Source organism: Phacochoerus africanus, chromosome 3 (assembly GCF_016906955.1).
Source record: "Phacochoerus africanus isolate WHEZ1 chromosome 3, ROS_Pafr_v1, whole genome shotgun sequence".
In the NCBI taxonomy this organism is placed as follows: Eukaryota; Metazoa; Chordata; class Mammalia; order Artiodactyla; family Suidae; genus Phacochoerus; species Phacochoerus africanus.
Genome location: NC_062546.1, coordinates 99626194 through 99653025, shown reverse-complemented (window position 1 = coordinate 99653025; position 26832 = coordinate 99626194). Strand labels below are relative to the sequence as shown.

The following is a 26832-nucleotide window of genomic DNA, read 5'->3' as shown; positions in this document are numbered from 1 at the left end:
TGACTTACATTTTTTTCTCCCCTTGAATGAAAGAAAAGTGTGGGGAGTGAAGGGTGGAGGGTACAGAGTGGCAGCGGGGGGCTCGGTGTAGTTCCAGTTCTTGATGTGGTTGCTGCTCAGACAGGGGTGTATTTATTATATAAACTAATATCAATTTGTACACTTTATTTTTATATGTTTCAATACAAATTTACCTGAGTATCAAAAAAAGAGAAACCAACCACATCAGCAGAACCAGAAAATAAAAACAAACACAAAAACCTCAAGAAAACCAAATAGAGAAGAGAGTCTCAAAGACAGGTGCCAGTGTGGACAGAGGCAGTGGCTTTCTGTTTACAAGTCTGGTGGATTCCATCTCCTTGTTTTCAATTCAATTTAAGCAGTTTCTATCAAACAGTTTTTGATAATAATGATCTTGGTGTATAACCAAGTAAGAGTGAGAGATACTGCTGCAAAAAAAATCAATTTCCCTTACCATTTGCTCGTTTATGTTAAGCTTTCTTAACATAAATAAAATATATGTAATAAAACATCTATAAAAACTAAAAAAGAGTAATCATATTCAACTGAGTCTTTTTCTAATCAGTAACGCAAGAACAATCAAAAAACCCTTAACTGTGTCATTCATTAGCTGGTACATTCCCAATGAAATGCTAGCTTTTACGTTTAAAATAGATCTAAAATTATCATAGTGTTAATTTAATCAACCACATATCGAAAGGAAAATGACAATACAGTTTGTTACTGATAAGTGTGATAGGATTATTCATTAAGTACTTTAAACATAAAACACATTAGAGCAAGTTTCTGTTGGGATCAGAGCATGGACAGTTTGGAGGAGCACAGAATGAAATAAATTTTAGGGACAGTCATATTTTCATTAAATGAAATTGAAAGGTATTAAATGGCTGTGACATTATTCTCTTGGATCTGAGTAGAAATGATGTGTTTTTTTAAGGTATAAATATTCACCATACTTTGCCTGTCGTACTGTTGATTATTTAAGCTTATGAGAGAAACTTGGATTTTGAATGAAGAAGTGGAAAGAGATTAATGTTTGTATCAAATTCCTTTAAGGGCTTGCATGTGGAGTTTCTCAGCACAGTTAGGCTTAGCCTTATAGGTGGGTGAGGCGAAGGCCTGGGGAGGTGGAGATAAGGAGGAAGTGCAGTGATGGGGGAAACTTGTGGAAACAGCGCACAGGTCTTTGAGTTGGGGTTGGGCTGCTCACCGAGTGCAGTTAGGACCACAGGCAGGTGTGTGAGGATGGGAAGGAGGTGCAGGGATGGGGGAGCAGGTGTCTGACTTGGGGTTGGGCTGCTTACTGAGTGCAGTCAGGACCACAGGCAGTTTTGTGGGGCCTGCACAAGGTTCTGAGCTGTTTCTTCCCACTGGGCTCCTGGTGCTGGCCGAGGGCCTAGGCACCCTTGTTCCCATGGCCAAGCAGCACAGGGCCTTCTCTGTGACAGCCTGATGGGCTGATCCTTTAATGGGGTGAGTTTGCCTAGTTTTTTATAAGTGCAGACCTGCTTGCAGTGACACTCACCCTCCTGAGAGGGAGGGGCCCAGCTTCATCACTTTGGAGGAATGGCTCTCCTATCACGACATGACTCGGATTTCAGCACCCCAATAATGTCATATGGTGTTCAAACTCAGATGTTTCTGTACCCTCTCTCCTTCAGGGCATCTTTGAAAATATTAAATAAAATCGCACCTGCAAGAATTTCTGGGAAACTCCACCCTCTCTTCTCAGCCTTTAATAAACAAAGGGAAGGTAGATTTTGGATAAATATTTATTCCAGTTCTCACTTTTCTTTCTTTTTACTATCAATTTCCACCCATGCACTGTTACTGCCTCACTTTCTTTGCTTTGCTTTTGTTTTGTTTTGCTGCCACAACTTTTTTTTTTGGGGGGGGGCATGTTACTTTTCAGACAACACACACACTGCATACACAGGCATAGAACTATGCCATCAGCATCTGCTCGAAGTCAGACATTATTCTCAACAAACACTGTGAAACAACAGTGTTTATAACAAAAGCACTTAGAGCCTGGCCGAGAGACAGAGATGCAAGTAAACAATTAAACCAGAATCAGATAATTACAAAGCCAAGCAAATACCATTTTCATGAAGAGAGGGGTAATCATGCAGAATTTGGAAACCACTGCTGTGGATGATGTTAGCTCGAAGAAATCTTCTGATTCCATTGTGTAAGCCAACATTGAATCCTTCTTGGCAGAGACAGAGTTTATAGAACATAGTTCAGTAATTAAAAACAGTCAAGTTAATTCTAGAAGCACAATTTTGGTGAAATGAAATGGATTTATTTGAAATATGCAGTAGGACTGGAATTGAGTTATGGATTTAGAAGGTTAAAGGCATTAAGACTTTTCAGAAATGGCAGTCATGCCTGGAATTCTAAAGATAATCTGGTGAGAAAAAAAATATTTGTGGTACTAGGTAAAACACTTGGGTATCCATGTAAGTTTTGGATAATTGTTTTATCTAAAAAATACCTAAGGGAACTAGATCTAAGGATTACTTTTAAATTAGCAGACTCTTTTCACAATTTAAACCTTATTGATATTAGTATGGTAATAATACCAAAAAGGTCTATTTTTCTCTTTATCTGTGCAGAGTAATGGTAAATTACTGAAGAGAAGATTTAATGGGATTTTTGTAGCATTTTGGATATGTCTGATTCAATTATAATGAACTAGCATAGAATTTTAAAGTAAAATGCATTTATTAATATCATTCTGAAAAAGACTGATTTCTCTAGCTAATTCTTCCAGGCTCAATAAATTAATCAATCAAGTCATCTTTGTGGACAGCTGATTGTGAAGGCTGTTAGCTCATGTAGCTTCATATTTAGGGAAGTAGACTTCTGGTTCCTAACTTTGTAAAACTAATTTTAAAATTTATTGTTCATTTAAAAAATACATTTTGCATGTATTTTCAGCATATTCATAGATCCCTTGGATCCAGTCCAGTACTATTGTACTATAACTACTGTTATTGCCATTGTTGCCACTGCTCTTTATTAAGTAGCCACTATAATTCTAGTTTTTTTTCCTTAGAGTGTGACTAGATTATATCCTTTAAGGGTCATTCAACATTCTCCTGGGCAGTATCTGTGCAGTGTGCAGAAGGACTTTGTGTGTTAATATATCCAGCCATGTGCAGCGTGTGTTATACAGGTGTGTTTCATAGGGAGGAAGGGGTTGAGGACATTTGAGTTTCTGAAAATTTGGTGTAAGCTGGTTTTCAATTGCTTATTTGGTATTTCAAGTTTTTCCAAGGAGAGAGACAAGTTAGAAGTAAGTTTTTCTCTGCATGCCTTCATTTACCTGATGATCATCTTCAACTCGAAATGAACCTCATAACTTTGAGGAAGTGACTTCCGTGTAACCTCACTACGAGGTTTCCAGCCCACTTGCAGTGAGGTTGTGGAATGTGTTTTACATGCAGTATCACTTCCAGGTGGGTTGTGAGTCGTAGAGAAAGCCTGAAATGACAGGTAATGGCATCCATTCCACCAGTGAGATGAATTGCATACAACAGGCCCTTTCCAGGAGCGTGGGCCAGCTTGATTCCTTAAGAACAAAGTGGTGATGTTAAGTGTGTTTCCTTCCAGCGGTCACTTGCCCCGGCATCGAAGCCCAGCTCTCAGAACACGTGACCTGGAGGCTGGTGTCAGGCTCCCTGAACGAGTACGGAGCCCAGGTGGTGCTGAGCTGCAGTCCCGGTTACTACCTGGAGGGCCAGAGGCTGGTACAGTGCTTTGCTAACGGGACGTGGAGCACAGGGGAGGAGAGGCCAAGATGCAGAGGTGAGTAGCCCAGTGCTCTGACCTCCAGGCCATCCTAAATCACCGATGGCACTGGGGCCTGCCTTTTAAGGGATTGTAGTCTATTGTCCTGTAGATTAGCAACATCACCAAATAACAGTCCTTTTCATTACAGTGAGGGATGTGTGTTTTCATCCAACATACTTCAGTATATGACTGCCACATTGAATGTTAAATACTGTCATTTCCTTGTTAATGGTTATATTTTACCAGTGTTGAAATATTAGAATACTCAAGTATTTCAGATCAGCTCAAAAACAAATCCAGGCTTGTGTTTAAAAAGATCAATCTTATTGCACACACTGCCTATTCAAACCTTGTAATTAGGATCTTGGGAAATGGAGTATTTATGCTAAGGATATTGTGCTTGCAAATAATGACTGTCGTGAAAAGGGAGATTATTATTCTTGTAGGTACAAGATAAGCAGTTAAGCCTCTGAGTGGGTTTCATAATAAATATGAATAAATAGAAAAATAAAGCAATATTAGTATTGTTCAGACCACTATTTAATTCAGACATTTTTAATATACAATCTTTAGTGGATTGTTCATAGGAAATTATCATGCACAAAAACAAGCAGAGTGGTTATCAAATTCATAAAATACACAGCTTAGTAAGAATAAACCAGGATAAAAATGGAAAAAAGACAAAAGAAATAATGCTTCACTGGCTGTGATAATAAGCATACATTGTAATTCAACTTTCAGTGGAACTAATGGTCATTAAGCTCCCACTGAAGCCCTTTGCCAGGACCACAAAGGCGACCCAGGAAGGGTCTGGACCTCCAGGAGCTCACAGGCTGTGGACAGCACCTGACCCCTAACTGCCCTGCCTGATGCTTATTTATTAATGGTTCCCAAATCATTCTCAAGTGTCCTGGTTTGACCTGGTATCTGGTCACAGAATTGGTACTGAATTCCCTGTGTTAGAGTCTGGACTAGTGAATGAATGCCCTCCTTCCCACATCTGTGTCTACCAGGAAGCTCAGGTTATGGTGTGGAGGCTCAGTCATGAAGGTCAGAAGGACAGCAGAGGAGACAGAGTCACGAAGGTGCCTTCATATTTTGCAATTTCAAGCTTTGCCAGCCAGCATCATTTTTGTCAATTTCGAACAGGAATCAGGGTCTTAAAACAGACACTCTTTCAGTGCAGACACCCCAGTCTCTTTATAGTTTTCCATCCTCTTTCCATTTGCCCATGACCTCAAGGAGAGGATCATGCTGGAGGGGTGTCTGCCCTGCCACAGCCTTTATGCTAAGGGCTCAAATTGCCTCTCCAGGATGATCTACATTTATAGGGACAACCTTCTAGTTAAAAGAGTGTTTACAACAACCAGGCTAGCCCAACTCTTGAACAAAATCATTAGGAGTAAATTTCCACCCTCATTTGTGAAAGAAACCAAAATCAATTAGGTTTTGCCATCCATGAATTGCATTTCTACCTCCATCTTTCTGAAACTCTAGGAAGTCTCTTTTCCTGACTCTAGTTTAATGTACTTCGGTCTGGTGATTCTCCTACTGGGTTTGGTCCATGGACAGCCACCACCAATCCCTGGACCTGGAGAGCTTTCCAGCTGTCTCAGGCCACAGATGCATTTGTAAATTGTCAGGCCATTCATTGACTCACCTTGCTGGGCCTTGTTTGTTTTATCACACTGGTTATTTATCTCTTTTGAATGTCATTGTGGATGTGTGGCCTTTTCCAGAATCAGTGGCTTCCACTGAAATCGTTGCTTGCTTTTTGGTTTTGTGTTTTTATTTATTATTTATTTATTGCTATCTTTTTAATTTAAGTATAGTTGATTTACAATGTTAATTTCTGTCTTACAGCAAAATGATTCAGTTATATATGTATATATGTATACACACACACAGACACATTCTTTTTTATATTCCTCTCCATTATGATTCATCCCAGGTCTGGCATTTTCATCAATGTCTGTAGTTCAGATGGTCACACTTTGGCTTTTGACTGAGGGGGTGTCCCTTTTACCTGACTTCTTCATCTTGTCCCACTGAATCTTAGAAATTACCCTTGTTTTCTCATTAAAAAAAAGGATGTTTTATTGTTTTATGCTTATCCTGAGTTTTCCTTACCCAAACGTGGAAGTAGCTATTCTCCAAGGAGCCCTGGGACATTTTGGTGGAAAATGATTTTAGAAACCAAAGTGCCCAGGAGGGTGCATTATGTTTTTCATGAGAGTGGTTGGGTATGGAAATTTGACACAGAGCTTATGGTTACTATTGTGACCAAACAAATATTTTCTGTTTGTTTTCTTACCTCTCGAAGACTTGCTATCAGTATTTTCAGTTAATTTCTATCTCTACCGATGTTTTTAAAATTTTGCATTAACAAAGGGATTTATCAAAGATATTTTTGTCTTTGTAGAAACATTGATATGTCACCCTAGATACTGTGATACCTAACATTGTGTTCTGTGATGTTGTGTGAAGTTTTACAAGGAGTTCAGGGATCACATTTTGAGAAGAATACCACAAAGTACCAAGTTTTAGGGGCTTTAAGATATATTTTCACACAAGTAATAGGCAAAGTAATTGATAAATGAAGGCATTCAAATGTTTGTTTGAAAAATATTTCTTTAATGTTTATTTTTAGGGGTGCTAGTGTTATTTATGTATTTTTCACAACCAGATTTAGTTTAACATTTAATATTATTACTTTTTATTATTTGGGACAGACAATTACTGTATGCAATGGCAACCCTCTACTTTCTCAAAAATCAATTAATAATATACATTTAAGAAAACACAGCCAATTTAACATTGAAAATTACTAAAGTTAACATTTTACATGCCAAAAAATAAAGAGAAAAAAATTTTAGAGCCTTAAAATGGCACAATATTTTCTGGGTTCTACAATAAACAAAAATAAAAAATAATATTAGTTGCTTCTTGCTACAACATATTTTCATTTCATTTTACATTTAAAATATATTTAAATTACATTTCACTCTTATGAGCCCTATCTTGCCAACATACATGTGGGAAAATCCAATATTAATCCCAGTAATAGTATATACCTTGCTGTTAAATGAGAGCATGATAAAACCCAGGAAGTCCAATGCTATTTAGTTTTTCTAATTAAAATGAATTAAAATGGCACATTTTTTTAAGCCTAATTTACCTCTCTGTGGTAGTTTTTTTCAGAGAATAAACACCGGGTCACTTTCTACATTTTATTGGAACTGAATCATTAGGATCTTCAAATATATTATCACCCAAATTATTGCTATAGCTAAGCAGCTATATTTTTATTTATTATGTTGTTTTCCATGGTTTATCTTGGAATGTCTCTCCAAGGATCTCCTGGGAGCTCCTGTTTGGGTTATTGACCTGCTTAAGGGCTGGTAATTCTGCTTGTCCACTTAGCTCCAGATGAGAGACAACCCTTGACCATCTTCTAAGTGTATCCGTAATATCTATGAAGTCAGCTGGGATAGTCACCACTTTTTTTAGGGTTTGTGCTATTCCAGCGCCAAGCTAGTCTACCATGTCAATCAGAGCCCAGGATCCAGGAAGGGAGAGCACAGGAGACCTTGGTCCCACTTTGGAAATGTTGACTGGCAAGCCACCCATCTTTGAGAACTGACTAGCCCTCATTATCCCTCCAGAAATGACTTTAAGGCAAAATTAAAAGTCCGTGTCTGGAGGTGCCCAACCATCCCCCTAACACAAGGACTGTGTAAAAGTGGGAGCCTGTTCCTATTTTCCTCTTACATTTCTTTAGTGTTTGACTCATTGCTTTAAAAAGTGAGAAAAATGGCTAGCACAGAAATTCATAAATCAAAAAGGAATCATCTTTGCATTTTAAATTTTATACGTAACAGAATAGAGAGTTGAATTGGATTTTTTTATATCATAGGTATCCAAAGAACATTGTCTGAATTCTATCCTGTACCTCTTTTATAGCTGCTTAAGAGTTTTCTTCAATTGTACCTGAACTACATGGTGAAATAGACAGGCTGGTCATTGATGACCTTCTATGTGTAATTAGGAGGTCTCTATGGATTGATTATAAAATTATGGGAGTATTTATCCATCAGACTATACTTTTCATCTGTATCATAGGAGACTATGGAGTGGACGTTCTTACCCCATTTCATGTGGATACTGGTTATAAGTTAGAATGACCTAAACATGAATTTCTTGATAATATGCTCACAAATAAATGGCCAGCTTGCAGTAAATAACTCAAATGACACTCACTACCCCAGAGTCAATGATTTCATGTGTGTTTGGACATTTTCACCTTAAGTAAGGCCTTCTTTTTGACTTGATCCAGGTATCTTGGCTCTCTCTGGTCTACACAGCATGCCTTCACATACTTCATATAGCTAGGGTATGTCCTCCAAACCTTTTCTTAATGATCAGTAGCCCTGCTCCCTTCACATGGGTGTCATGGCATGTATTTGTTGCTTTCTGTCCATCTGCATGTTTGTGAGGATTTTTTCACTAAACATATTTGAAAGTACCCACTTTGACCTTATTTATTTGTCACACTCACAAAAAATATACATATTCCAGACAGAAATGCTGACTTGATGAGTTTGAGAAATGGCATGACAAAATATGATTTATTTTTCAAAGTAGAGTGTTTCAGCATGAATATAATTGTGGAAATGAAGAAAATAAAAGAAGCTTAAAAGCAATGGCTTGGAGAAGGCACAGTAATAATGAGAAAATACTACAGTATCAACAGCAAATTGGGGCAGAGCTGGGGGATCTCTGGGTGTGTTCAGAAGAGCATTCTCTGTTTAAGACCCATCCTTTGTGCAGGACACACTCTGGGAATTCAAAGAAAACACCCGACTGTGCATGTGACTACACCTTTAATGGAAGAGGAAAAGGCAAACATTGACTTTATTCTTGAAAACTTAACAGGAAAGAGGAACATGGAAATAAAGCTTTCTCTTGGATGTTTGACAAAGGTTTTGTTTGTCTTTCATTCTTTAGGGCTGAGGATTTCTCTGTTTCAGTTAGGGGAGCTTTTCCAGATCAGTGCTGCTAAACTCATTAATGTGTTCATTAATGTGTCAGGTGTACTACCAACCAAGTCCCTACATCTGAGACCCCATTATCCAGCTGCTGGAAAGCTAAAATTTTCTTCTCTTAGTTCTTCTTTATAGTCTGGTGAACCTTAGGAGAGGACAAGCCTAAAATAGTTTTGTCACCAGGATATTTTTAACAGAGCCTAAAAGAATAGAACATCTGCTGGTCTACCATTTACAGTGTGTCAGGAGCTCCAAGAGGAGATGTGCTCAGAGCTTACCACTATTTAACACCCTTCTGCCTAAAGCTGAGGTTTCAAAACATGGTCAAATTATCCTGAATGGTTGCAAGTGTATCTTTAAACATCAGGGCTCAAGGTGAACTTCAAACTATGAGAAAAGGCTTAATGAAAAGTTCACAACTAATTGTAAAAAAAAATCTAAATCCCACTAAAATTCATTGACATTTGGTAGAGCAAACATGTTAGAAATATCACTAAATGCATAAGATATGACCCTGTAAGAGTTTAGCAATCCCAGAAACTAAGAAATCCTCAAGGCCCCCTCAACAACAACATCTGGACTTTCAAAATTTCTGGTAAGCAGCACCTCCCCAGAACACATATCTCCTGGATATGTCTGTCTGTCTGTCTGAAATGGAGTCAGGGAAATGTATCTTCGAGTAAAATCAGCTTAATTCAGAAGACTGGTCTAAATGGTAAATTTTTCTTCACTTGAATTATTGGTCAAGGTTTTCAGATTTTGATTCAGACCCCTGAGGAGGTCCTGAGATGGCCTTCACTGGCCACTCAGATGGCTGACTCTGACCCACTCCTGACCAGGTACAAGGTCTTGCTGTAACTGTTTTCACTTGTCCTCTCTTTGAATCCAGAGCACACCTGGCAGGTGCACTGGTATTAACCTTGAGGAGATGAACTGACTCAGAGATGTTGAGAACGTGGCCGGTGTCACCCAGCTAGTAGCTGGCAAAGTGGAGCAGAATCTGGGTAGCCTGCAGTCAGAATCTGTGCTCTTAATCACTACATTTTATTTCCTCTTATCAGTTTATTGTTAATAAGGACTGGGTAATTTTTAGCTACATGGCGACTTTGCCCTAAGCCCTTTACACATAAAAACTCAGTGCAGCAGGAACTCTTTATCACTCCTCTTAGAAGAGTTTTTCAAACACTTTAATGTTCACCTGTTAAAAGACATTTAAGCCTTTGAGGAGCAGTTGGCCTTGATGGCTTTATGATTTCTTCCTCCCCTGAGATTCTGCTGACTTTTTTTGTGCTCAAATGTTGTTGGATTTGGAATGTACAGGGGGTCAGGTGGTAAAATAGGTATCTATAATGAAAATGATCATTTCATTTATCTTCCCTGCTGGAGAAATTGTGTGGGTTAAGTAGCCACTATCTACAGTTATGCTGGGGCATACTCGTAAACTGGGCACTTGCAGTTATCCAACCTACAACCACTTAAGGTCTAGATTTTATATTTTTAATTTTCAGAAAGTCTGCACATGTCCTGTATAGTCAGCAGTTTTATGGACTCATGATTCCGACAAATTATGCAAGTCAATGAAAGAAAAAATGAACTCAGTCCTTCTACTGTTGTGGATGTCCTAGGCTTTAATTCCACACTACTTTGTACCAGCTGATGGCCTTGGGAAAGTCCATACACATTTCATAATTTCTGCTATACGCACATAGGTATCTGGTAACTATGATGCGATTCTTGTGATTGATGTAGGCAGAAAAGTAGACAGAGAGCCAACTTGTTTGATTGATTTGCTTGAGTGTGAATATCTTTGTATACTGTGTATTTATTCAAAGAAAGCTTAGCTACCTGTGAGGGTGAAAAAATAGCAATGAGTAATGGGGGGGATTTATACCATTTTGGACTTTATATTTTGAAGTTTTCATCCCAAGGTTATAGGAGAGGGAGAATCAAGCTTTCCAGGTGGTGCATCTGCTTCACTCTACCCTGACACACCTGCTCTGTGTTCTTAATGATAATGAAGACTGGATATTGTCATTTTTGAACAAAATACTGGTCTGCAGACCTGAAGTAATATTCACTTTGTTTTGCTTTTCTTTGTAGTGATCTCATGTGGAAGCCTGTCCTTTCCTCCAAATGGGAACAAGATAGGGACCTTGACAGTGTATGGTGCCACAGCCATATTCACATGTAACACGGGCTATACCCTCGTGGGTTCTCATGTTAGAGAATGCCTGGCCAATGGGCTCTGGAGTGGCCCTGAAACTCACTGTCTGGGTAAGTTAACCCATCATCCGGTACTTGTTGAATTCAAATAAACCTTAAAAATACAGGATGGCTGGGCAAAGCCTGACACTTCTTGCTATAAATGCTCTGACAGAGTGTTTCTAAATCCTACCTGGGTGTTTAATGCTGCGCTTTACAATATAGTTCTTTAAGTAGCTAGAAGGATTTTTTTTTTAAATCCAAACAGTTAATGCAAGTCACATATGTTCTTAAGTGACACAGAAACTATCTTATAAAGTACTGAGGCTATCACTACACTCAAATACTGTTGTGATTTTAGAATGCACAAAATCAATTTCAAAATTATCATACATTATATTTTTAATTTTTCAAAATTATGTCAATAAGTTAATGTGACATTAATGTCCATCAACGTAAGGATAATGAATTATTTAAAATGGAAAGTGTGCTAGTTATTTGGTCTTCTCTTTCCAACAATTAACATTTTTAGCATGATGATTTAAAAAAAAAACTGAGTTGAAATTTTTTTCATTGAAAAATTTTTTGAATAAACGTGAAAATTCTTGAATAATCAGCTTAAAGTATAATGATTTCTAATGCTCCTTTTATTTTATTTTTTTTGATAGGCAAGAAATAGATTTATTAAGATGCTTGAGACAGATGCAAGTGGGCAGGCAAGGAGGCTCTCTCTAATGCTCCTTTTAGATCTCCTAGTAATTTGCAAGATATGTTAACTGCCTTCAGTCCTTTAGAAATCTATCTGTGATTTCGATAATTTTGTACTCACTCAAAAGCAGTGTAAACTAAAAAGCTTAAGCTTGTATACCTCTATGGGTGAGGATCACATCAGGAACTAAGCCAGAACCAGTAAATTTTAAATAGTAAAAATCTGTTCTTTTTACTGGAGAGAACTTGAAGAAAGAGGATGATGGTAAAGTAATAATCTCAGAAAAAAAGCAACCAATGAAAGTACGAAGGAGGTTCCTATGAAATGACTTCCTCTGAAGTAATACAAGACTTAGATCAGTGCTTCTTGATATATGTTCTTGTTGAGTGTAGTCATTATAGTTTCCAGCCAACTATGAAATTTCCTTAGAATTTGTGTGGTACTTCTTGAGAATCAGTAGTGCTTCTGAGATTTCCTATGCTTTCCTGAATGTTCTTATGAAATTGGCCATTGAGTAGCAAGCACTCTCTTTAACGCAGCTATGGTTGGGGTGGGTTTTCTCCGTCAACCGCGGTGGAACTTGGTGCTATAGGACGGAATCTCAAGATCTAAGAAATTACATCTCTGCCATTAATTATAAGATGGAAATAATAATAATTTACATTTGATTAGTGCCTTACTTCTAACAAACCCCTTATCTTATTGGTCCTTACAGTGACTTCAGGGTGCAGGTAGGGTGGTGGTAGCTGCAGGGTTTAAATGGCAACTATAGTTTATATACCTGTTGAATCAAGGGGTCATTTGGGGTCTTATTGATCGCAAGTCCATCTTTACCTATCTTGTGGCTCTCTTCTGACTGAAGGTTGGGACTTTGAAGTAGAAAAGATGTAATGCATATTGACTAGTTGTCTGGACAGAGATGCTGAAAAGGCATAGCCTCAGTGGGATGAAATATGGCTTCAAAGCTTGTGGAAGAGGCAGTGTGCAGAAGGAAATAAAACTGGAAAAAGAGGAAGAAAAATACCCAGATTAAAATGTGTAGAACTTGAATTTGGTATATATGAAATAATATCATTAGAGGAGGCATACGTGTTTAAAAGAAAATAAAATACATATTAGAAAAGGATTAGAAAGGATGCAAAGTCACATGTGTTTATAAATCAATTAATAAAGAATGGGTAATAAATTTAGTGTAGAGATTTTTAAAATTTGTAAGCATAGTCTCACAGCTACCACTGAGACTTGAAGGGTTAAAATTCATTATCCACAGCATATGGCAATGAAGGATAGCTCTTTTCCTGGGAAAATGAGTTGGTGATGGGTAGATAATACAGTATAACCCAGCAAGAGTATTTGTCTTCAGGACTCAGAATGCTGCACAGAATGTGAGAAGAAAGACAACAGGGAGGAGAACAGAGGTGACGTCAGTGCCAGAGAAGATTATAAGGTTCTCAGAGAGAGAAAGAGAGGCTCTAAATCTATATCTGGCAGAGATATTGGACAGAGCAGATACTGGGTACCTCCTTAACCCAAAAATTAATATGATGCCCTATTTGGATACAGTAATTTGAATGGTGATATTTACTAATAACTGAAAATGTACATTTTAAGTTTTATCTGAATGAACACTCACTAGAACATACTGTAAGTGATTACTACTCCTATTTATAGATAAGGAAACAAACAAACAACAACAGCAAAAAAACTTAGAGCTTAGGAATTTGCCTTATGCAAAGCCAATAATATGTATCAAAACTAGCATCAAACCTAGGCACTTTGACCATAGAACACAGGCTTCCTAACTTTGGGGTGTTTAACTAGTGTATATTGTAATTTTTTTGCTACTTCACCAATACATTTATCTCTCAAGGAAAGAGATATGATGAAAGAGGCTGTTATACTATTGCGTGGATTCTGACCAATGAAGAGGAATTTGTTGTTTAACCAGGAAAGAAACGAGCCCTAGTAGTCGAGGCATGTGCCCCCAAAGGGTGCTTTATGCCTAAGCAGTTTTGTGGCTGCTTTTGACAACACTGGATCCTTAACCCACTGCACTAAAAGGGAACTCCTGTTTCCTCATTTTTAAATCTCTTGAGAAACAGTTTCTACCAAGTTAAGTGACCTTGAATAACCTTCAGGCTCATGTGGACCCTGTGAGGATAAACTCTATAGTCATGGATGGAAAATGGCTTTAACTCAAAAAGAAAACAGACAGACCCTCAGAAAATAAAATAACCCTTAAAACTCTGACTTTGAGAAACAAATCATTCTATAATAAATTCAGCTTGCAAGCAAAACAACAACTATAGGGTCTGTTTAACTGAATGAAATGCACTTGAAGGGCAGTACAATGAAGGACAGATCCACCACAAGCTGGGAATGACAGAAAATTTTAGGACCATGAAATGTAAAAATGTTTGAAATAAGAATCAATTCACTCATCGGAGTTGGTATTCAAGTAGCAGGTGAAAGAAATAAAGCAGAAAGGCTCAGCTTCCTCTATATATATATATATATATATATATATATATATTATGTAAAGAAGACTTATGAGGTAAATACAAGAGTTAGAGCATTGTTTGCCTCAGAAACTGGAATCCCCCAAAGAGAAGGAGCCCATCAATGAGCACTTGAGAGTTTCCAGGGGAGCTGAGTCTCCTGGCTACAAGAATCCCAGTCAAGCAAGCATCGGGTGCTGGGGAGGTGATGGCCAAGGACTCAGCTCCCTTGGGACGTCATTAAAAGGCATTGGTCTAGCGTTAGACAAATACCTGATGTGACTTGTCAAACAAAAGGGAAAGAAGTTAGCTGCACAAAACTATGGATTTGCTAGTTTGATGATACACAGAGCAGATAATCAAACCTATTATTTGGACGACCTCTGGGTATGTCTATTTATGAAGAGCTGATGTAGTTTCACAAAATTAACTTGCAAGTCTGGATCCCTCTTTGTTTGATGTAACATTTAGTGGGTATTAAAAATACCCTTTAGAAATTGTACTTCAGCAAGGTGTATACATGGTTTTCCATCATAACTCTTACAATTAGGAATGTGTAATATGGACTGTAGGTTTAGTGTTTTAAAAATTCCTTGACGGGTAGTATGTGAATGATGTTTTTAGATGGATGTGGTTTGGGAAGGCGGTATGCAGGTGGACATCCGTTTCCTCGCTCTAGTCCTTTCCAAAACTTTCATGGAAACCTTGGCTAAGGACGTCATCATGCTGGCTCAAAGTGTGAAAATAAATTTTTCATGACAGATTCAGGAAGTCCTCATATTGAACCATAGACCAAACACATAATAAAATAATGAATTATTATAAAATTTCACTCAAAATGGAAAATAAAGTAAGTGTATGTGACAAGAAAATTATGAAATATCAGCACACAAGGAAGAATTGGGTGTCTTGGACCCAAAAGACTCATTTGTGCTAAGGGATGGCTCAGATGCTGATACTGTTTCTTAAATAGCCTTAATCTCCTTCTGTGACACTCAGTGGCCCATATCTGGGAAGGTGATTCCAGTGCTGTGAGATAGTTTAAGGCTCTTGAGAACTTAAATGTATTTGTGGTGAAGAATATGGTAATCATGACACCTGAAGAAAGTTTAGAAAACTTGTGATCCTAAGTTTGGCTAAGAGGAAAGGTGGGAGGTAATTAATAGCTATTTTCAAATATTTAAAATAATTGGGGAAAAACGAGAAAAGAAATGGAAACAAAAAAGAAGATTAATTAAATACATCTGCCAAGGGCAAGGACCAGTGTTGCTAATGACCTTAGTGGTACATAATCTACTCATTGGTTTGAAATAGCATATGCTAGGTACAGAAAAATAGTTTAAAGACTTAATATAGGAAATATTTTTCCTTATTTATTTTTTAACACGTGGGATTGGTCCAAAAATGTAGCAAAGGTTTCCTGCAGAGTGTGGCTGCCCACTTGGCAGGTTTTTGTGTTGGGCTCCACTGGACTCTGAGCTTTATTGATTCTACACCCGCCAGGCTTTCTCCATCCTAATGCAAAGCCCTTGGGCAAAAGCATTTTTCAAGTTTGGGGTGAGGCATCATATTAGTTTTTAGGGTTACTAGAACAAAACATATTTTTGCCTGAGATTTTGCTTCTATTTCATGTGGGGCATGGATCAGATTTCTAGTGATGGTTCCATGGTTATTTCTAGTGATTTTTCAGCTGGAAAGAATATACCAGATTCCTTGATGATCACTGCAGCAGAAATGGCTAAGTACATGAATGGTTGCTGCCAGGGTGTGAGTCTTGTGATAGGTAACTGTAGGAAAGCTGGATTTAAGGAGGTGAATGGTGATTTTCTTAGGGAATTGAATGTATGCTATGTTTGGGGTCCTCTTGTCTGCCTGACTTCAAAGCTAGAACCTTTGAGAGACAATGGAATAAGGGAAGATGGACAATGTGTATGCAGCAGTCATTACAGCTAAAGTTCAGGCAAAGTTATGCACGTGTGCATCAGAGTACTGGTTTTTTTTTGTTGTTGTTGTTTTGCTTTGTTTTGTTTTGTTTTTTGCTTTTTAGGGCCATACTTGTGGCACATGGAAGTTCCCAGGCCAGGGGTCAAATCTGAGCTGTAGCTGCCCACCTATACCATAGCCACAACAACACTGGATCCAAGCTGCACCTGCAACCTACACCACAGCTCATGGTAATGCCAGATCCCCAACCCACTGAGCATGGCCAGGGATTGAACCCAAGTCCTCATGGATACTAGTCGGATTTGTTTCCACTGCACCACAACAGGAACTCCCCAGAGTACATTTTTATAAAAGGTTAGCCACGGATTAATCAGTGTCGTCACCCCTGCTTTACAATGGGGTCTCCCAGGGTGTCGTGAATGGCCCAGGACTTGTCCTGATTTACCATCTGTGCTGGGCAATGCTGCACATCTCCCTAGGCTGCAGCATTAGGTGCTAAGAAGGCTGACCCCATATCTCCTCATCAGGTAACTTATAATCCATCAGGGAAGTTTTACAATCCCCATGCTCTCTTAATTATTTTCTTCTGTTTATCTTCCCTGTGGTAGTTTGCACTGAACGCAGCAGAGAGCACTCAAGCTCGCAAGGCTGAGCATTTATAATCAGGTCTCCTATTGTAGAAACCTGCATTAATCTTTTAATCCCATTTATAGCATTTAGACTTTTTTCAGCACATAATAACACATCACCTCTTTCACTCTGTTACCTCTTTAATCTGTAGCACTCAAGGTGTCAGTGATACATTGAGATATTTCCCACTTAAAGAACAGCATCTTTTTTTTATTATTAGATTCTTTTGCTATTATTTGAAGTAAGTTTGCATTTGCTACATGATAGTGACCTAGAAGGAGATGAAATCTTTGGTAAGTATGATATCATGGTGACATTCTGGTGGCTAAAATATCAAGAGGACCTGGTTCAAAATGATATTGTTAGACTATATTTTTTTTAATAGTTGTTAGAGAATAAAATTGGAAAGTATTCAAATGCCTTGTATTTTATGATAGCTCCATGTACACATTTTTAATAAAACAACAGATTATGACAATGCTTATATTGCAGCAAAAAGATGACATTAGAGCAGAAAGATAGCCCCTCCCTCCTGGGTATTGGTTACACAAACTTCAGTATAAAATTTAGGCTGTGTGATACCCGGGGAAGATAAAATATTTGGAAACACACGGTGCTAATCTTCACATTTTACATCTGCGTTGTCAGTGGCTGGGAGATGAATGTCACAATATATTTCTGAATATTATATGGTGATATTCATTTACTTCCTCAAGAAATATGACATCAGATGTAAAGGATAATAGAAGGTGGTTCTTTTTTTTTTTTTTTAAAGGAATTTATCATCGAAGGAATAAACGAGGTAAAAACAGAGCATCTTTAATAAAGAGTTGAGATTAATGAATGGCAGGAGAGTGGTCCCCACAAAGTGCTTCCCAAATCCAGGGAGGGAGCCCCTTTGATGAGCAGAGGGTACCAACACACAAAAATGGACAAGCATCATCCCAGAAATGAGAGCCACAGAGAGGGTAGCAGCCATGCAGACACAGACTGAGCAGGAGGTGGTCCCCATGGTTCCTGAACACGCGTGTCCTGAGTTGCACTGCTTGTCGTTGGGGGGAATGAGGGCCTGCACTAATACGGTCATGATACAGCACCCTGACCATGGAAAGAACTCATGTCCTTCCACAGACACCTCCTCCCCAAACACTACCCTTGGAACTCACAGGCTGATGGTGGCGAGAAATCAGTACAAAATGATATTTCTATCTGCCAATATCAAAAGGATCAGCCCTGGCCAGGTGGGCGTTGTAAAGGGACGATCCCAGAGACCATCCCCCTCTGCAGGGAGACACTGCAGCTGAGTATCTATGGGCTGTAATTCCTTTAGGGCTCCTGGGAGGCTGCACACAGGCTGCATGTGGATCGAGTTATATAACATTTTATAGACAGAGAAGAATGTGAAAGAAAGTGGTGGAGGTAAAAAAAAAAAATGGTACATGAAGGAACGGCATAAAAAAAGACAGATGAGAGATTTCTGGAAGCCTCAGAGATTACCCAAATCAGGTACTGGCCTGAAATCGTTCTTGTGTCAGATACAGTTTAAAATAATTGCCATTGACTAGGGTGTGTCCAAGGAGACTTGATACAAGTGCATTTTGTGGGTGGGCCCAGCCCTAAAGGTTGCAGCTGTAGAGCTCAACACACCGTACCTGCTTTCCTGACTTTCATGCAGAGGCTCAGCTCTACCCCTCAGTCTCACCTGTGGGTCCTCAAATGTGTGCCTCCGGGATGTGTAGACTTGGAGGTTCATATACCTCTGTCAACATTTAATGCTCATAGGTGTGTTCCCTGCATGTAGGGGATCTGATCCGTTTGACATTTCACAACCATTTGTTAATCCTCAAGCAGGGTTTGTAATGCGGCTTTAGAATTCACTGCCAAGTTCCCTAGAATTCACTGCCAAGTTCCCCTGCCTTCAGCCCCCAGCTGGTGGTATTACTGGAATGAGCAGAATGAAGCAGATTGCATTTCTAATTCTCCTGCAGGTATGGCGTACTTGTAATGCTTACTATTTTATATTCAGCCATAAGTACCAATAATCACAAAGCAAATATGAAGGTTGAATATTTGGTTTGTAAATTTTCTAAAAATGTATGAATGTATTCAATTCTAATCCCCAAACCAATATTTACTATTTGTATAGATGCAAACTGACACAGTGAAAAGAAGGTGACCTTAATATAGGGGACTCTGTGGGGGGACACACATGTGTGTGTGTGTGTGTGTGTGTGGCATGTCTCTGTGTGTGACACGTCTGTGTGCATGTGAGTGTGAGAGGGTGTGACCTTGTAGTAGGAGAGGCCCAGTTACCCAGCCGGTCCCCATTAGAGTAGATTCCACTGTGAGGGGTGCAGGGCCCTGCACAGGGCACACCTGTACCTGGGAGCCAGGGCGCCCTGCACACCCACAGCGGCAGCTGTTCCTATGGGGTCAGTGAAAGTACAAAACTGTATTAAATTTCCAAGTCTCGGGATTCACTTGTAAATTGCACTAGTCTAGTGCTCAGCTGGGTTACATACCCCTCTGCTCTCCTCATCTCTTTAGGGGAAAACACTAGGGCGCTTTCAGGCCCTGTCTCTTCTCGGATCATATCCTATTCTCCACCCCCATCCCCAAGAACATTGCTGGCAGCATCTAATCAGTGTTGTGTTATTACCAAGTAAAGGAACGTCACCTTGGAGACCATGGATTTGGAAAGGCTTTGCAAGTGTAAAGGGCGGCGCTGTCAGTTGTGTAGTTACTTTATTTCTCTTCCTTTCCTCAGTGTTTACAGAGTGACTAATTCATGTTAGACACTGGACAGAAACATGAACATAGTTCCAAAGAGAAAGACTTTCCACATAGTGAGTCTGTAACCACATAAAAAACAACTCAGGAAGGATATGTCCCAGTGTTATCCCACATTCACAGAGTCTTAAATTTGAAATAGAGCTCAGTGCACATTGAGTTCAAATTCTATCTCATACAGTTTTTCCTTCCATCCATGACATTTTGGTGTATTGCTGTTGGAATTTTGATTGAGTACTGTAGGTGACATATTCTATATTTGTGAATAACCTATAATTGGTCTAAGGCTTTAAAGTTTTGAAGAGGATTGAAACCTAGAAAGCTATACAAGTGACACACAGATTATTTGCTCTTAGCCATAGATCAGGAAGTCAGATCATCTGCATTTATACAAAATAGGAAGCCACAGTACACGGTGACGTTATTGACTCTTTCCTTCAGGTGCTGAGCTGAAAGGGAGTGTTTTTGAAAGGCATTTCCTATTTTCTTTATGTATTTAAGGCCAGTTCCCCACAGAACTGCAATGACCATGTATCAGAGAAGAGTTGCTGTTGGAAACCTGTGTTTCCACACGTGCCTGTCGACCTTTCTATCTGATTTCTGCAGTGTACAGATATCTCCTTGCCAGTAGGAGCACTTATGTGCCAGACTCTCAACCTAGAATGCAACCTTGAACTATGTGTTCTCGTTACTGAAAACTGACTTGGGAAAAATAAGAGTTACGATTTCAAAGTGAGACTGGCCAGTGGTGGTGTAAGTGTGACCAGCTCACGGGCAGGGTGGGGAGAGGATGGGACGTTTGGTCTCCTCGAACTCTCTTCAGCATTGCTGGCCCCAAACCCTGGCCGCTCTCCTGGAGAGCCGATCAGCCTCAGAATTACTCTGAAGGACTTGGCATTGTCCAGAGGAACAACCAGGAGCCAGGCAGCCCACATGCGCTTTGAGGATCGGATCGTTCTATTTTGGTGCACATTTCTAGAAATTAGATCTCCCCCCGACCCCACCCCACCCCACCCCACCCCCATTTTGGAAGTGGCTGGATCCCAGGGTTACCTATGTTCTCGCTGGGGTGGAATTAGGCCCCATTTCCCTACTTGGCAGGGCACCAGCCTCGGGGAAGGAGCAGGACTCTTTGGAGCCCGAGTCATGTCCTAGGATAACTCACAGCCTCAGAAGCACTCCTGTCAACTCTGGAGGACGTTCAGCCTCCTCCCTGCTGGCATCACCTCCGCTTTGGAGGAGGTGATATGGCTTCTGGTCAAAATGAGCTGCCTGATTGGAAAAGCTGATGGGGTGACAAAAAAATCAGCCAAATCAACTGCGAATTGACCCGACCTCTTATTGTTCAAACAGGGACCCCTCTCCTTCATAGGGTCATCTTGCTGATAACAGAGCTTGTTCAAAGCTGGGGGAACACAATGCTGCTACATTGTCTTGAGCAGAAATAGAGATTATTGTTTTCGGTTCTTCCAGAATGGTGATGTATGACAGCCATTTGATGACTGGCATCTTTGGGGACACTCTGCTCTATGTAAAGCATGGATGGCTGGGCACTGTCCTCAAGGCAGGGGAGCCCCACCCCAATGTGCTCTGCAGCCATGGGATCAAGTTGGGAGGATAACTTAGGACCTTGGGGTGAATGCCTCTCTCCTTGTCTATCCAAACCTGTGTGTAACATGACCTTTGAATGCCAGTCACTCCTAATGCCTCATCATTTGTAGATCTGAGAAGCTACTCTTTCCATATAGTGAGGGAGTGCAAGGGAGGACAGAAGGAAGGGAAGGAAAATGAGAAGGAAAGGGAAGGAGAAGCTGGGAGTCTGACGGAGGAGAACAGATCACCTCTACTGGCTTTCCCTGGACCACACAGCACCTTCCTACTGCTAAAGAACAAAATAGCCGCAATGCTATGAGACTTTACCCAGACCCTGGTGATAGGTGTAGGGACCCAGCAATGGGATTGCAGGCAGCAGGCTCAGCTTTGGATCCAGGTGGGCCTGTTGGGATCACAGCCAAGGTCAGGGTGGAATGTTCCTCGGAGGAAACCTTGGGGGCAGGAGGGCTTTGGCTAAACCAACCTAGTGGGCAGGTGAGGATGAGAGGCTGGCTCAGGTGTTGGCATAGGGGTTCATGCCAGGCTTCTGAGCAGGATTCTTGCTAAGATGGGCTTCTACAGGGAATGTGAAGTGGGGGGCCTGATTGAAGTTTAGTCAAGCACAGAATTGTTGTCACCCTCATCCCTCGACTCAGGAAGAGCTGAAAACCCCCTTAACTTCCTCGCACATTTGAAAGCTCTCTAGTCCTGAAGCTTCTCTGACACCATGTTGGCCAGTCACCCCCACCCTTTAGACTCCTCACACATTCACTCCCCCGTGAGTATTGGCATTCTCCCCAATTTCACTTGTGGGCCCTTTCTTTTCCTGCTGAACATACTTTTCATGGGCGAGCTCAGCCACCCTTTGGTTTCAACCTCCATCTATAATCTTAAATCTACTCTATCTTCAGTGTTTGTAAGAAAAACTCTGGTCTCTGGACTTCTATTTTGAACATAAATGGTCATTTTCTGGAATTGCCCTTATTTTCTGAAATCAGTCCTTCCTTTGAAATTTCACAGATAGCTCAGGAATCCAGTCGCTTAACCTGGAAACCCCTCTGTCCTTCCCTTGGCTGCCCACTTGCAGTAGGATGCAGGACTAGTCCTAGTGATTCCAAGCCACTTCCTTTCTCTCGACTTTCTTTTGGAGATGGAATCACCAGATAAATAACAGAAAATATCAATCAGAAAAATAAGGAAAAGAAATAAAGGGGGAAACCACAACTGGGAAAATACACATTAACAAATCCATGTTTGACATATGACTTATGTCTCCCACAATCAGTAAGAAAAAAATTAGCAAGTTGAAGGAAAATCTGCATCAAATAAAAACATATATAAATGGGAAAAAAAATCCAGTAACATTCGCATTCAGGCTGTTACTCAACACTGAACATCAACACATTCTGAATGTGGTACTTTCATAGACGACAGACTCTCACGTTTTCACTGCTTTTGCTCATTTTCCAGCTGGTCACTGTGGCTCCCCGGATCCCATCGTGAACGGTCACATCAGCGGTGATGGCTTCAGTTACAGGGACACGGTGGTTTATCAGTGTAACCCCGGTTTCCGGCTGGTTGGGACTTCTGTTCGGATATGCTTGCAAGACCATAAGTGGTCTGGACACACCCCAGTCTGTGTCCGTAAGTACAGTTTGTGAAACAGTTCAGCAGGTGCTTCCCTCTGCATGTGCTCTTTTGTCCTTAAGTCATGACACGGACACATTGGATCTCAGAGCAGAGGATGAAGAAGCATGGGAAGAGAGAGGATGTGGGAGCCCCTCCCCTTCCATCTGTGACCCTCTTCCCATTCCACATCCACATTTACTTGTTCATCAGCTCATCTCAAACGGTCCTCGTATGCATGATGTCAGGCATCCCTTCCCCAGTGTTATCACAGGTCAACAAAGTGAGAGCAGCATCTGTCAATAAGGTACTGATTGAGCCTGCAGGTCAGGTCAGCTTTGCAGGTCCTCATAGCAGCCATTCCCCACCTACTGCGTCCTTTCCTATTTTTGTTATTGTTCCCCCAAGAACAAAGAGAGCTTTGTAAGCTTCCTTCCTTTAATAGAAAGAGGTAAAATCATATGTAACAGTTGTCCTCAAACTTTATAACTTCAAAACATATGCTACTCCTTCTTTTAGAAGAGATTGTACCCCAGTTGCAGATAACAGTTTAAATAATGTCCCTAATATGTTCTTTATCTTCCTAAACAAAGGGTATGTTGATGTAACTATAGGACAGTAACAGCGTATTCTCTGTGATTGTGCTGTGGCAAGTGTATGGAATTCAAAAGTGAAAGCTTTACCTAGAAGAAAAATTGCTGACAAGATAAATGAGAAGGAAAACACCAGTCTTTTAACTGTAATGTGTTTCTTTTGAAAGGGCCAGTGAAGGAATTTTCATGATGTGTATTGCTGTTTTAGGCATGAGAGAATGACAGTTGACTTCATTTCAAAGGACTGTACAACAAGGATTGTCAAAGAAATATACCTTGAGCATGTGCTCTTATTTTTACTAATTTTGTGAAGTTTAAATTAATATTGGAATAATTTATACATACACAACTTAAGGTATCAGCCAAGTCTTTATGTTTCAAAGTGCGAGTACCACAAAATTAGGGGTTATGTTCCAAGGGGAAAATATTCAAAACTCATGACTAATACAAAAATGTCCGCATCTCTTGTTTTCCACTGCTTTATTTTAAAATTACTTGACATCCTGTCTGGATATAAGAAATAATAATTATGATGATGAAAAAGGATATTTGCCAGGTGCTGGATATTTTCCACAATTATAATGAAAACCTGTGGGTTTAGCCTGTGATTCTTTCTCCCAATTTTCCCTTCCAAATATTAATACAGTCTGTGATATATCTGATTAGCTGTCAGCCCTCTAATTCATACATTTAACAATGAATGTGTGTTATGAAGAATTCCAGGTGAGAGTAATGGTGTGTTCTTTTCTGGCCAATTCACGGACCTGTCTCCTCCACAGCCATCACCTGTGGCCACCCGGGGAACCCTGCCCGTGGGTTCACCAATGGCAGTGAGTTCAACCTGAACGATGTGGTGAACTTCACCTGTAACCCTGGCTACCTGCTGCAGGGTGCATCTCGAGCCCAGTGTCGGAGCAGTGGCCAGTGGAGCAGCCCCCTGCCCACCTGCCGAGGTAAGAGAGCTGCCCTTCCCCGTGGGGGCGTGGGCGCTGCGTGGTCCACCAGAGACTGGTCTGTACCGGGAGGTGAAGCTTCCGGGGGCGGGACTTCTGCAGAAGCTTTTTATTGTGATGAGAAAACATTTCTGAGAATAACGCATGGATCTTTCCATGGCCTCTGTCTTCTTATGGGTCAGATAGCCAATCAAAAAAAACCTGGGATTCCTTACTTCACAGGCTACTTCTATTTGTCTATCATTTACTCACTCATTTATCTCTACCACTAAATATTCCCCATCCTTGGTCCTTAAGCTTCCAGACTTATAGATGTATTTAAGGAGTTTGCATTGCTTTTATTTATTTATTTTTTGTCTTTTTAGGGCCACACCCACGGCATGTGGAGTTTTCCAGGCTAGGGGTCAAATTGGAGCTACAGCTGCCAGCCTACGCCACAGCCACAGCAATGCCAGATCCTAGCCATGTCTGCAACCTACACCACAGCTCACGGCAATACTGGATCCTTAACCCACTGAGTGAGGCCAGGGATCGAACCCGCAACCTCATGGTTCCTAGTCAGATTCGCTTCCGCTGTGCCATGACGGAAACTCTGAGTTTGCATTGCTTTTAAATCTCAAGTTTTAAAAACTCATTTCTTGAAACATTGTCACATAGATCTGGACTAAAACTTGAATTTTTGAGGAAATAGTGTTTTGTAGTTCTTGCATTTATAGATGTTTGAGCTCATGCTAGTTAACGCTTTGCTTCAGTCACTTTCCATTAAAGCATCTGTCTTACTGAAGGGGAATGTCCTTGGGTGTGAAGGTGGAGTTTGGGGCTTTTTGGCAGTAATATGGTATTAAAGCCAGACACTTAGCAATGTCCTTTGCTCTGACAGTCACCCACGTCTCACCACTGCTTGGAGGGAGGGGGAATCTCTCTCTCACAGAAATGCTCCTGGTTTCTTGTCGGAAGCTCCTACTGGTCTGCTGACAATGCAGGGGGCCTGGTCTTCTTGGATGTGGACCACTCCAGCCAATTGATTACTAATGGATTATATATTATTATCATTATTGTGTGAGGTGGGGGCCATGGAGTAGAGTGACCAGAGTTAGGGGATATCTTCAAATGTGAGGAAAGCTGGCCTCTAAATGCCTTCCACATCAGGGGCCCAACTCTACCCTCAACCCCCACAGGGCAGCGGTGGCCCACTTGTCTGCTGGGAGCCTAAGCGCCTGGATGGCTGTGGGAAGACAGTTTTGGTGCCCGCAGCTGGACAGTGCAGTTGCAGACTCAGGAAGAGAGTAAACAGCTTTAATCACACTGTTTTCTCTATCCTGTACAACAGGGAAAAACATAGCACAACTGAAAGATGCCCAGAGATAAGTTCATTTGTGCCATGTATATGACAGGATCACTATGCTGTACAGCAGAAATTGACACAAATGCTGTAAAACAACTCTAGTAAAAAAAAAAAAAGTCCATAAATATGGGTTCAGTTTATTGTCACTCTAGGTTATGGCATAATTGTGCCTTTGATGTCGTAGGTGTATGTGAACCATCTGTATCCCTTCCCCCAAAACCCTTCTACTCAAGTTAACATTTATTAAGCACCTTCTGTGTTCCAAATGCTGTGCTGTGCATAGTCAGTACAGAGGGGGGTGATATAATTCATACCTTTAAATAGATAACAGTCCAGGGTCAGCTAATTTGGTCGGGAGAACGTCCCCACAGCTGCTGGGACTGTGTCTGCTGCGCAGATATATTCTGACTAAATGAAAGGTTGAATAAATTCAAAACAGTGGGCTCTTAATTATCAAAACTTTTTCTTGTTTTTTCTATACCACATTTTCCTCTAACTATGCTAAAAAGGGGAGAAGAAATTCAGTGTCTATCACTTAGTGATTTTTGGTGTTTTAGGTGCTAGGTCCTTTTGATCTCTATGGCACAGTGTAAAGAATACTAGGATGTATTTTAAAGTCTTCGATATTCATTTTGACTTTTCTTACCTTCCTCTCATTTAAAAAGTAGGAATGGACTTTTTTTTAAAATAGGCTTTATTTATTTATTCATTTATTTATTTATTGGTCTTTTGTCTTTTGAGGGCCACAGCTGAGGCATATGGAGGTTCCCAGGCTAGGGGTCTAATTAATGCAGTTGTCACCGGCCTACGCCAGAGCCACAACAATGCCAGAGCCAACCCGCATCTGTGACCTACACCACAGCTCACGGCAACTCCAGATCCTTAACCCACTGAGTGAGGCCAGGGATCAAACCCAAAACCTCATGGTTCCTAATCAGATTCGTTTCCACTGCTCCACGATGGGAACTCCAAATAGGCTGTATTTTGTAAAGCAGTTTTAGGCTTGTAGCATTATTGTGCTGAAGGTACAGGAAGTTCCCATATGACCTCTGTTGCCACACCACGCACAGCCTCCTTCAGTGTCC

General features: G+C 40.4%; 1 protein-coding gene across 1 annotated transcript in view; it reads left to right on the top strand.

The window, feature by feature from the left end:
• Positions 1 to 26832, top strand: part of CSMD1 (CUB and Sushi multiple domains 1) — a 1865356-nt gene that overhangs the window by 1789866 nt on the left and 48658 nt on the right. Inside the window, exons 51-54 of the mRNA XM_047772241.1 lie at positions 3640 to 3834; positions 10965 to 11138; positions 22701 to 22874; positions 24229 to 24402. Of these exons, the coding sequence (XP_047628197.1) occupies positions 3640 to 3834; positions 10965 to 11138; positions 22701 to 22874; positions 24229 to 24402 (717 nt within the window). The remainder of the gene's footprint in view (positions 1 to 3639; positions 3835 to 10964; positions 11139 to 22700; positions 22875 to 24228; positions 24403 to 26832) is intronic.